Source organism: Mobula birostris, chromosome 12 (assembly GCF_030028105.1).
Source record: "Mobula birostris isolate sMobBir1 chromosome 12, sMobBir1.hap1, whole genome shotgun sequence".
In the NCBI taxonomy this organism is placed as follows: Eukaryota; Metazoa; Chordata; class Chondrichthyes; order Myliobatiformes; family Myliobatidae; genus Mobula; species Mobula birostris.
The window spans coordinates 73,562,645-73,575,054 of NC_092381.1; the positions used below are offsets into that span (position 1 = coordinate 73,562,645).

Genomic DNA, 12,410 nt, shown 5'->3' on the forward strand with positions numbered 1-12,410 from the left:
GGGCAGCCCAGGATCTCCATATTCATCGCCCTGGTCTGCGCTCCGGAGCGGAATTATTACCGGCTGCATCCATTGTCTACGTAGACAGCCGGAGCCATTATTATTATTATTATTATTATTATGACCATGATTACAAACATGCACCGATCCTTAACATATTAATGATTATTGGGTGTGTGGCCTTTTCCCTGCCCCTTCTGCGTTGCTCTACTTCATACTGTTTTGCTTTTGTGTTTTAATAACAGGGAGGTGAAGCAAGAGCTCTTTACAACCTTGGCAACGTATACCATGCTAAAGGCAAAGCACTGGCTTGTGCAGCGGCACAGGACCCAGGAAACTTTCCAGAAGAGGTGATGGTGGTGTTACACAAAGCTTCGGAATACTATGAGTGAGTAACCTCATTGATTAGTTCATAGAATATTAAAGCAGGTAAGTAAACCATTTAGACCATTTTTTCAGAACAAATTCTTCTGTCCAGGATCCTGCCAATGCACATCATTTTACTTTATTTTTAAATATTCCTTTTGTCATAAATTTGTGGTAATGATGGATGTTACATCCCTAACCATTTTGGGGGAAGGAAAATATCAGAGGAAATAATGCTTATTTTTATTGATGTATCACCTCTTTGCCCTAATATTCACAGCTTAAAATGTATTGATGAGGGCAGTGAGGTAGATGCAGGTTACACAGAGTTCAGTGAATCCTTCTATAAGGTCTCACAGGAGAATGGTCCAATGATTAGGGCCAATGGAATTCTGGCGTCGATAAATTTGATTCAAAATTTGCTTGACAATAGGTGATAAAGGTGATATGTTGGGCTATTTTTGTGACTGGATGCCTGTGACTAATAGTTACCCAGGAATTGGTGCTGTTTGTAATAAATTCATTGTGAATGTAGGGAGCATAATTAATGGATGAAGATTAATGGAATTGTTGATAACGTGGAGTGTGATTTTTGATTACAGAATGATAATTGTAGTTACGAATTGGACTCAGAAATGCAGATGGAGTTTAATCCTGCTTCTATTAATGTACACCATGAATGGGAGTATTGGGGAAACCTTGAAATGCAATTCATAGATCCTTGAAAGTAGCGGTGATGGTACATGGTTTTAAAAAAATGCATTTGAGAGACCGGTCTCTATTCCATGGAGCTTTGAATACAACAGCTTATGCTCTAACTTGTTCAGCGTTGACCTGGAATACTGCATGTATTTCTGGTCACCACACAATTTAGATTTTTAGATTTAGATTATGAGGACACGCAGTCCTCTTTTATTGTCATTTAGTAATGCATGCATTAAGAAATGATGCAATGTTTTTCCAGAATGATATCACAGAAACACATGACAAACCGACTGAAAAACTGACAAAAACCACATAATTATAACATATAGTTACAACAGTGCAAAGCAATACCGTAATTTGATAAGAACAGACCATGGGCACGGTAAAAAGTCTCAAAGTCTTTCGAAAGTCCCATCATCTCACGCAAACAGTGAACCTCCAGTGCCGCAAATTTGCTGATGCAGCATCCTGGAAGCATCCGACCACAGTCCGACTCCGAGTCCGTCTGAAAACTCCGAGCCTCTGACCGGCTCTCCGACACCGAGCACAGAGCACCATCTCTGCCGAGTGCTTTGACCCTGGCCTCGGCAACAGGCAATAGGCAAAGCCGAGGATTTGGGGCCTTCCCCTCCAGAGATTCTCGATCGCGCAGTAGCAGCAGCAGCAAAGCGGGCATTTCAGAAGTTTCTCCAGGTGTTCCTCCGTGCTTCTTCACGTCCGTCTCCATCATATCAGGATTGTGCACGGCCCCCTAGTTAGCACGTAACGATATTATTTGGAATGGCCGCGCACGCTGCGTCGCGCTGCCATCTTCTCCTCCCGCCTCTGCCAATTCATTCATGGCTTTGCTTCGCGAACGAAGATGGGAATGATGTAATAGCACTGGAGAAGGTGTAGAGAAGATTTGCCTGGATGTTGCTTGGGATGGAGTGTTTCAGTTATGAGGAGAGATTGGAAAGATATGCCAGTGATATTAAATCTATAACAACAAATTGCACGACATATACCAACGTTAATAAACCCAATCCTGAGAAGCCTGGTGAGAGTTCCCTCGGGTAGAGAAGGTTAAGAGTGGACACAATTATAAGATACAAAATTGAGGGATATAGACAGGGTAGATGGCAGGAAACCTTTCTGCATATCAAAAGGTAAATAAAACTAGAAAGCATAAATTCAGGATAAGGAGTAAGAGATTTAGAATGAATCTGAGAGGAGCCTTTTTCACCCAGACTGGTAAAAATCTGGATGCACTGTCAGAGATTGGTGGAAGAAGTGTCCCAATGAGCACATAAGTTGCATAGGTGTAGAAGGCTATGAGCTAAATGTTGAAGATGAAATTAATATAAATGGGTGCCTATTAGTCTGCATGGACACAGTCGTCCAATTGGTCTGTTCCATGTTGTATGATCTAACATTTGCTTCACAGAAGGGAAAAGCATATATATCTTTTTGTTAATAGAGGATATTTTGATTCCTTGTTTAGCATAAATTTATATCTGAAAGAACATTAAAGCAATTGTTGATAAATATACTTGAACACAATGAAGAGATTAAACTTTGTCACATGAGCCTGCTTGCTAATGTAATTTTGTAGAGTTCAGATTGTTGTAGTTTTAACCACAAATCGATTTCTGCTTTTAAATGCTCGTATTGTAGTTACTTACTTTGCAAATGAAGCCATTGTAAGTGTGTGTGGAATTGGCTATCATAAGAAGGCCATAAATGCCAAGTCACTAAATAATTTGCAGGATACAGATAAATTTCTGATCTCGAAGGGTATTTTATTACCTCCAGAGAATATTAAGAACATGGAACCGTATAGCATTGGACAGGACATTCAGCCCATGATGTCGCATTGTCCGTGATACTAATTTATACTGAATATCCTCTTCCCATGTATCATCTATATCCTTCCATTCCCTTCATATTCCTGAGTCCATTTAAAAGCCTCTTAAACTCCACCAAAGTGCCTGCTTCCACTATTTACCCCAGTACCTTATTCCAAGCACCTATCACTCCCTACTTACATAATATAAAATCTTGTTCCACCCTTCTTGTTCCTTCTAACCTTAGAGTATCTTCTGTACTCTAAGGGTAAGAGTTACAGAGCCTTTAGGTCCCACGCCACCAGACTCAGGATCATTTATTACCCTACAACCACCAGGCTTCTGAACCAGAGTGGATAACTTCACTTACCACTAATCTGAACTGATCCTACAATCCACAGACTCACTTTCAAGGACTCATTATCTCAATATTACTTTTATTTCTATAGTTCGTCTTTTTGAACATCAGTGTTTGTAAGTCTCTTTTTTTTGTAAAATTCTATTGTATTTCTTTTTCCTGTATGTGCCTGCAAAAAAATGAATTCCAAGTAGTATATGGTAATACGTATACTTCAATAATAAGCTTACTTTGAACTCATCTTAGACACCTACCACTCTGTCTAATAATAATTTTAAAAAATCCACCCTTCTGACTTTAAAAGCACGTCTTTGTTGTTTGATATTTCTATCCTGGGGAAAAGATTCTGACCATCTACACTTATGATTTGAAAGACCTTTATTAAGTCACCATTCAGCCTCCAATGCTAAGGACAGCAACTCAAATTTGTCCAAGTTTCCCTCAAAGCTCATACTGCAATCAAATTTATGTTGGTATACTACAACATTAAAGATTTATTTGTCAGGTAGAACAAAGAAATTGGGGGGGAAAAACTTGCAGAAATTAAACCAGTCCAATCAAAACCCAAAGTATTAACAGGTTGGACTAAATGTATCTTTGTAGAAAGATACCAAACCAAAAGTGTGTAGAACATACTCTGTCTTTAAAGGCTAAGTTACGCTTTGCAAAATGGCAGAGTTCATTTGTGCACCTCCAGTGGGATGTTTGCTTGACAATTTTGATTAGTCCTTAAGTTTCCCAAGCAGTGGTACTGGTTTGTGCCTGGAAGGGGAGAAATGAAGATGAGAGAGGGAAAGACAGTACAATGGATCTTAACATTGCTCTTTTGATCACACCTGCTGTTTCCATGTTTTCCTCAAAGGTCAAATCTTCTGGTAACAGCTGAATTTCAAACTAAGTCACTGGAGTTGTTAATATGGATAGTCATTAATTTACGATGCAAATTCATCATTATATTTTCTTGTGTTCAGCAAGGTTGTAATGACTAAGTGTTTAATCTGTAACAATTTTATTCACAGGGCAAACCTGGCAATGGTGAAAGAGCTTGGAGACAGAGCAGCCCAGGGACGTGCTTACGGGAATCTGGGAAATACACATTATCTTTTGGGGAACTTTAGAAAAGCAGTGCGGTCCCATCAGGAGGTATAGGATGTCAAAGGCATTGTACTATATTTTATTGTGCCATTATGGAGGTTTAAATAGATTATTTGTGTTAATGTAGTTTTGCATGGATTAGGAAAGAATATTTTACATCCTGATGAAAAATTAAGTTTGGATCTCTTTGTATTTCATGTGCTAAATGCATAAACCTGAAGCTAGTCAATCTCACTGCAAACACCTTTAAGATGTAAAGCTCTCAACTGTACTCATTCTTTATGCTTTATTTCTTATTAGTTTTACTTCTTAAAATTAGATTAGAAACTATTCTTAAAGTAGTAGATGGTTGGCCTGTGAATATGAAGCACATGTTCTAAACTTAGGGATGCATTGTACTTGCAGTCCTCCGTACCTGCATTCACCTGGCCAACTTGGAGTTTTAGAGAACAGATTTAATATGTTATCTATTCAATGAATTTCCAAGACTGGTTGCTTAAGTGATTTACAAATAATTCAGACATTCATAGTATATATTAATAAATTAGTGTAAAGGATCCTGAATCTAAATATATACAATTCAGAGAAAAATTCAATTTGCCATGTCAGATACAAGCGTTCCGTATCATGCAGTAAATTTCTTGGGCGTAAATTGCAATTAGCTTTTGTCTTTAATTAATTCATTTCTTGATTGCAGCGCTTAAAAATTGCGAAAGAGTTTGGAGATAAATCTGCTGAAAGGAGAGCTTGCAGCAATTTGGGAAATGCCCATGTCTTTCTTGGTGAATTTGCAGTGGCTGCTGAATATTACAAGTGAGCATTATGTATATTTGAAGCCTTCAGTCTTTAAAAATTTATAGCTAAACGTTGTGAAACCATTATATTGTTTTACCTTTGTGTTTAGGGTAAGGGGGAGTTCAGATGGTGAAGGATTGGAAAAGTTGCTACTCGATAAGCGTCCATAGTTAATGAACACAAAACATGTAGCTTGTTTGATCTTTAATCAGAGATGCTTTGGCCATTTTCGATAGCCTACATGAAGTCCTGGATATTAAACAATTAACTAGGTATTGACCAGGAACCAATTACAATGCCCATTTACTTTGGAATACACTCAGTCGTCTAGGCAGGCTTTGAATACTGTTATAATAATCCAGATATTATAGAAGAAATGACTGTAGCATTGTATGTGAGTATGTGTTATGGTTTGGGATTTCTGCATGTGTGAATAGTCATAAAATGGCTGATAGCTATTAGCATCTCTTCAACTCTTCTATGGTTTTGTCAGCATGTGTACAATTGTTCAGATTTCTCATCACCTACCACGGGACCTACTCAAGGAATTCATAGCAGAGTGGACATTGTAGCCGGGATTTCTTAGTTACAGACTTGAACTGCAGAGGACTATAGTTTTTATCTAAGTGTGTTTTAGCTGTATCAGGGTATGTGGGTTGGATATAAAAATCAAATTTTTTAGATTATTTAGACTATGAGGACACTCAGTCCTCGTTTATTGTCATTTAGTAATGCATGCATTAAGAAATGATACAATATTCCTCCGGTATGACATCACAGGAACACAAAGAAGACAAAGACTAAAACTGACAAAAACCACATAATCATAACATATAGTTACATCAGTACAACAGATCATTGTCGGGTTTTCTGAGTGGTGTTTATTTGTCCTGATTCCATGTTATGTTCCTGAGCCACATGAGGATTGGGACAGCTTTTGCAGTGAGTTGCCACGGGTAGGACTGTGGAAGGTTTACTGAGATCACTCTTAGATTAGTGGTGTGCCAATGTACATGCAATGTGTAAGATTTATTCATTTTCATAGGGAGCTGGCATGTAGGGATTGATACGGCTGGAGGGTAGAAGTGGTTGTAAAAACTTTCAGTTTGTTTTTTTAAAATTGAAGTACGACATTTACACTAAAATACTTGAATGTTGGAGTAAAAATCTTGACCCAAATTTTTGCTGTCTATTTAGGAGAACATTTGATCTGGCTCGACAACTAAGAGACAGGGCTGTGGAAGCACAAGCCTGCTACAGCCTGGGAAACACTTACACCCTGCTTCAGGACTATGAAAAGGCCATTGAATACCATCTGAAACATCTTATGCTAGCACAAGAACTTTGTGATAGGTAACATTTAAAGTTATTTGTGTTAGGTTGATTCTTCCATTATTATTGACTACAGTTTGCAATTATAAGCACAAAATAATCTGCAGATGCTGGGGTCAAAGCAACACTCACAACACGCTGGAGGAACTCAGCAGGTCGGGCAGCATCCGTGGAAAAGATCGGTTGACGTTTCGGGCCGGAACCCTTCGTCAGGACTGTAGAGGGAAGGGGCAGAGGCCCTATAAAGAAGGTGGGGGGAGGGTGGGAAGGAGAAGGCTGGTAGGTTCCAGGTGAAAAACCAGTAAGGGGAAAGATAAAGGGGTGGGGGAGGGGAAGCAGGGAGGTGATAGGCAGGAAAGGTGAAGAAAGAATATGGGAAAACACAATGGGTAGTAGAAGGAGGCGGAACCAAGAGGGAGGTGGTAGGCAGCTGGGGGAGGGGGCAGAGTGACATAGGGATAGGGGAAGGGAGGGGGAGGGAATTACCGGAAGTTGGAGAATTCTATGTTTATACCAAGGGGCTGGAGACTACCTAGATGGTATATGAGGTGTTGTTCCTCCAACCTGAGCTTAGCCTCATCATGGCAGTAGAGGAGGCCATGTATGGACATATCTGAATGGGAGTGGGAAGCAGAGTTGAAGTGGGTGGCTACTGGGAGATCCTGTCTGTTTTGGCGGACGGAGCGGAGGTGCTCGACGAAACGGTCCCCCAATCTGCGTCGGGTTTCACCGATGTAGAGGAGGCCGCACCAGGAGCACCGGATGCAATAGATGACCCCAACAGACTCTCAAGTGAAGTGTTGCCTCACTTGGAAGTACTGTTTGGAGCCCTGAATCGTGACAAGAGAGGAGGTGTAGGGACAGGTGTAGCACTTGCGCTTACAGGGATAAGTGCCGGGTGGGAGATCCGTGGGGATGGATGTGCGGATAAGGGAGTCGCGGAGGGACCGATCCCTGCGGAAGGCAGAGAGGAATGGAGAGGGGAAGATGTGCTTAGTGGTGGGGTCCTGTTGAAGGTGGCGGAAGTTGCGGAGGATAATGTGCTGGATCCGGAGGCTGGTGGGGTGGTAGGTGAGGACAAGGGGAACTCTGTCCCTGTTGTGGTGGCGGGAGGATGGGGTGAGAGCCGAAGTGTGGGAAATGGAGGAGATGTGGGTGAGGGCATCATTAATGACAGCAGAAGGGAAACCACGATCTTTAAAGAAAGAGGACATTTGAGATGTCCTGGAATGGAAAGCCTCTCCTCGGAGCAGATGCGGCAGAGACGGAGGAACTGGGAATAGGGAATGACATTTTTGCATGTGGCGGGGTGGGAAGAGGTATAGTTGAGGTAGCTATGAGAGGCAGTGGGCTTGTAGAAGATGTCAGTGGACAGTCTGTCCCCAGAGATGGAGACCGAGAGATCGAGAAAGGGGAGAGAAGTGTCCGAGATAGACCAAGTGAATTTGAGGGCTGGGTGGAAGTTAGAAGTAAAGTCGATGAAATTGACGAGCTCAGCATGGGTGCAGGAAGCAGCACCAATGTAGTCGTCAATGTATCGAAGGAAAAGTTGGGGAGCAGTACCAGAATAGGTTTGGAGCACAGAGTGTTCCACATAACCAACGAAGAGGCAGGCATAGCTGGGGCCCATGCGAGTTCCCATAGCTACACTCTTGGTCTGAAGAAAGTGGGAAGAGCCAAATTCAGAAAATTCAGAAAATATAGATAACGTAGAAAGAATAGATTTCTTAGGATCTGAAATATAAACTAACAAGTCATCTGCATACAGCAAAACCTTATGCGCTTTATCTCCTCTCTTAATACCTTGAACATTATTGGAATCCCGAAGAGCAATAACAAGAGGTTCTAAAGCCAGGTTGAATAACAGCAGACTAAGAGGACAATCCCCCCCCGGGTACTTCTGTATAGCCTAAAATAAGGAGACTTTTGATTGTTAGTTATAACTGCTGCCATAGGAGCTTGATAGATCAACTTAATCCAGGAAATAAAACCTGGACTAAAATTAAATCTTTCTAAAACCTCGAATAAATAGGACCAGTCTACCCTATCAAAGGCTTTCTCTGCATCAAGGGAAACAACCCATTCAGATTCTTTAGATGGAGAGGAATGAATAATGTTCGATAATCTCCAAATATTAAAATATGAATATCTATTCTTAATAAATCCAGTTTGATCCTTAGAAATAACCTTAGGTAAAATATTCTCGAGCCTGTTAGCCAAAATCTTAGAAAGAATTTTAGAAACCACATTTAATAAGAAAATTGGTCTGTAAGAGGCACATTCAGATAAATCTTTTTTTTTGGGAATTAATGAAATTGATGCCCCATAGAAAGTTTTCAGAAGGGTCCAGAGGATATAGAATCAGTGAAAATTTGGCATAAATGAGGTGTAAGTATTTCAGTAAAAGTCTTAAAAAATGCTACTGTAAATCCATCTGGTCCTGGAGCTTTACCTGATTGAAAAGAGGATATAGCCCTTGCTATTTCCTCTCGTTTAATAGGCGCATCTAATGTATTCATATCGTGAATAGAAATTTTGGGTATATTCAATCTTTGCAAGAATCTATTCATAAAAGTAGTATTGTCTTGGAAATCAGATTTATAAAGATTAGAGTAAAAATCCAAAAATACCTTATTAATTTCCTGACAATCTGATGTTTCAGTTCTATCAGTTATTCGTATTTTCAAAATCTGCCTCCTAGCCATGGTTGCTTTAAGCTGACCGGCCAACAATTTACCTGACTTATCCCCATGTATATAAAATTGACTTGTAGATTTCAAAAGTTGCTGCTCAATGGGAAAAGTCAAAAGCAGATCATGTTGTGTTTGAAGTTTCACCCTTATATAGATCTTCAGTAGGTGTTACTGAATAAACTTTATCTATTTCTTTAATGCTATTAGTAATCACCAAAAGTTCCGCTTTAGTTTTCCTTCTTAAAGCTACTGAATATGAGATTTTCTGTCCCCCAGTGCGTTGGAACCTCCATTACAGGCTGTGATGCAGCCAGTCCACTGCACATCTATAGACATTTACAGAGAATTTGGAGGCACCAAATCTCCTGAAACTCCTAATGAAGTAGGGCTGCTAATGTGCCACCTTCATAATTCCATCAATCCGTTGGGCCTAGGGTAAGTTATCTAGTCTTGATGCCCAGGAACCACTGAGCCCTCAATGAGGACAAGTGTATTTCCCCTTCCTGAAGTCCACAATCAATTCCATGGCTTTGTTGACATTGAATCTGAGGTTGTTGTAACACCACTTAACCAGGTGGCCGGTCTCACTTCTGTACATGTCACCATCTGAGATTCTACCAACGACAGTAATGTCATTAGGGGCCGGCTGGTGGCGCAATGAAACCGGCGCCGGACCCAGGAGCGGAGGTTCCCGGGTTTGAAACCAGTTGGGTCCGCTCCTGAGTACGCTTTCCATCCATGCCAGGTTGAGTGTCGAGATCGCTACCCGACCTCATAAAATAAAGGGAAAAATACTGCAAAAATGTCTGTGTGAGGAGTGGCGTGCCACGCAGTCTGTCTCTCTCTCTCTCTCGCTCTGCGCCTTGTAAAAAGCCATGAAAAAGACATCATCACGGACGCACGCACGCACACGCACAGACTCGCACGCACGCAGGCACACACCAAAAAAAAGTAATATCATTACAAAATTTGCAGATGGCTTTTAAGATGTGACTATCTACCCAGTTGTAAGTGTAGAGAGAGTAGAATGGTGGGCTAAGCATGCATCTTTGAGATGCGCCTTTGTTGATTGTTACTGCAGCATATTGGTTGGCACAGGTTTTCAGTACCTGGCCACGTACACTGTTCGGGCTTGATGCTTTGTGAGGCTCCACCCTCCTGAATGATGTTCTGACATTGGTTTCTGAGATGGGGTCACAAGGTCACTATGTACTGTGGGTATTTTGTGTTTATTCTGCTTTTCACAGTATGCATAAAAGGTATTGTACTCATTGGGGAGTGAAGCATCAATACTATTTATGCTACACACATCAAAGTTGCTGGTGAACGCAGAAGGCCAGGCAGCATCTCTAGGAAGAGGTACAGTCGACCTTTCAGGCCGAGACCCTTCGTCAGGACTAACTGAAGGAAGAACTAGTAAGAGGTTTGAAAGTGGGAGGGGGAGGGGGAGATCCAAAATCTCCCAAATGAAGATTGGGAAATCCAAAATGAAGCCACACTCAGGTTGGAGGAACAACACCTAATATTCTGTCTGGGTAGCCTTCAACCTGATGGCATGAACATTGACTTCTCTAACTTCCGCTAATGCCCCACCTCTCCCTCGTACCCCATCCATTATTTATTTATATACACAATTCTTTCTCTCTCTCTCTCTCCTTTTTCTCCCTCTGTCCCTCTGACTATACCCCTTGCCCATCCTCTGGGTTTTTTCCCCCCTTCTCCCTGGGCCTCCTGTCCCATGATCCTCTCGTACCCCCTTTTGCTGTCCAGCTCTTGGCTCCATCCCTCCCCCTCCTGTCTTCTCCTATCATTTTGGATCTCCCCCTCCCCCTCCCACTTTCAAATCTCTTACTAGCTCTTCCTTCAGTTAGTCCTGACGAAGGGTCTCGGCCTGAAACGTCGACTGTATCTCTTCCTAGAGATGCTGCCTGGCCTTCTGCGTTCACCAGCAACTTTGATGTGTGTTGCTTGAATTTCCAGCATCTGCAGAATTCCTCGTGTATACTATTTATGCTGTTGAGTTTTGCCTCATAATAGCATGCAAATCCTGGTAGAGCTGTTGTGCATCTGATTGTGTTTCTGACTTCACACCAAATTGCCTTTTTGCTCTCATGATGATCTTCTGTAGCTGTATCTCAATTTCTGGTAGGGTTCTTGATCCTGTTCTTGAATGCCACAGACATAGCTGCGAACCTCTTGGTTCATCCAGGGCTTCTGACTTGGGAAACCTCTGTTTTCAAAGGCACATATTCATTGATGTGGGTCTTGATGAAATTGGTGATGGCTGTGGCATATTGAATCCTTGAATGTGGTCCAGTCCACAAGCGGTCCCCAAGTACTCCTCAGCCTTCCTTGACCAGACCTGCATGGTCCTCATTGGTCTTGCAGTCCTCAATCTCTGCCGACATGCCAGTAGTAGAAGTGATTAGGCTTTCCAAAGTGTAGGTGTGGGATAGCATGGAGAGCATTCTCGATGGTGTGAAAGTGATGGAGTGTGTTAGCTCCTTAAATTCATCAGGTGACGTGTTTGTGGTAGTTGGTCAGACACTTCATTCTCCTTTACACTTGTGTACTGGAAATTACATTAACCAATTTTAAATCTTGAATGAATCTGCCACCATCATCATTCCCATATATGTCAGTTTCAAAAGCAGAGAAGCTCCACTAGCAGTAATGGCACAGTGGTTCTCATTCAAAAGGAAACCTGCCAGTGGTCCATGATGTGTACTCGTGACCAGATGAAATCTGGCATTAAATATTGCAAAGAAATATCCTGCAGATTCCTAAGTAAGGTGTTCCTTCATCAGTATTCTTCCACTTGGAAGAGGTAGTTGTGGTCAGCAAATATATTGCTTTAAGAAAGATAATTGTTCACACCAGTTGGACGTAGAGTAACACACATCAAAGTTGCTGGTGAACGCAGCAGGCCAGGCAGCATCTCTAGGAAAAGGTACAGTCGACGTTTCAGGCCGATGACGAAGGGTCTCGGCCTGAAACATCGACTGTACCTCTTCTTAGAGATGCTGCCTGACCTGCTGTGTTCACCAGCAACTTTGATGTGTGTTGCTTGAATTTCCAGCATCTGCAGAATTCCTGTTGTTTGTGGACCTAGAGTAGTTGTGTCACTATTGGTACCACTTCCTTCTAACACATTTGATATTAGTCTGACATGGGCTTCATCTTTATGGTATGTCCAACTCTCAATGGTGCCAGACCCCTTTGTCCCTTGACCTTTCATGC

At 41.7% G+C, this 12,410-nt stretch overlaps 1 protein-coding gene across 4 annotated transcripts in view; it reads left to right on the forward strand.

Moving 5' to 3' along the window:
• gpsm2 (G protein signaling modulator 2) overlaps window positions 1-12,410 on the forward strand; it is a 74,271-nt gene that overhangs the window by 36,637 nt on the left and 25,224 nt on the right. For all 4 annotated transcript variants that reach the window (XM_072274134.1, XM_072274135.1, XM_072274133.1 and 1 more), the window contains 4 exons: window positions 246-388; window positions 4,275-4,398; window positions 5,048-5,163; window positions 6,343-6,498. In XM_072274134.1, coding sequence (XP_072130235.1) covers window positions 246-388; window positions 4,275-4,398; window positions 5,048-5,163; window positions 6,343-6,498 — 539 coding nt within the window. The remainder of the gene's footprint in view (window positions 1-245; window positions 389-4,274; window positions 4,399-5,047; window positions 5,164-6,342; window positions 6,499-12,410) is intronic.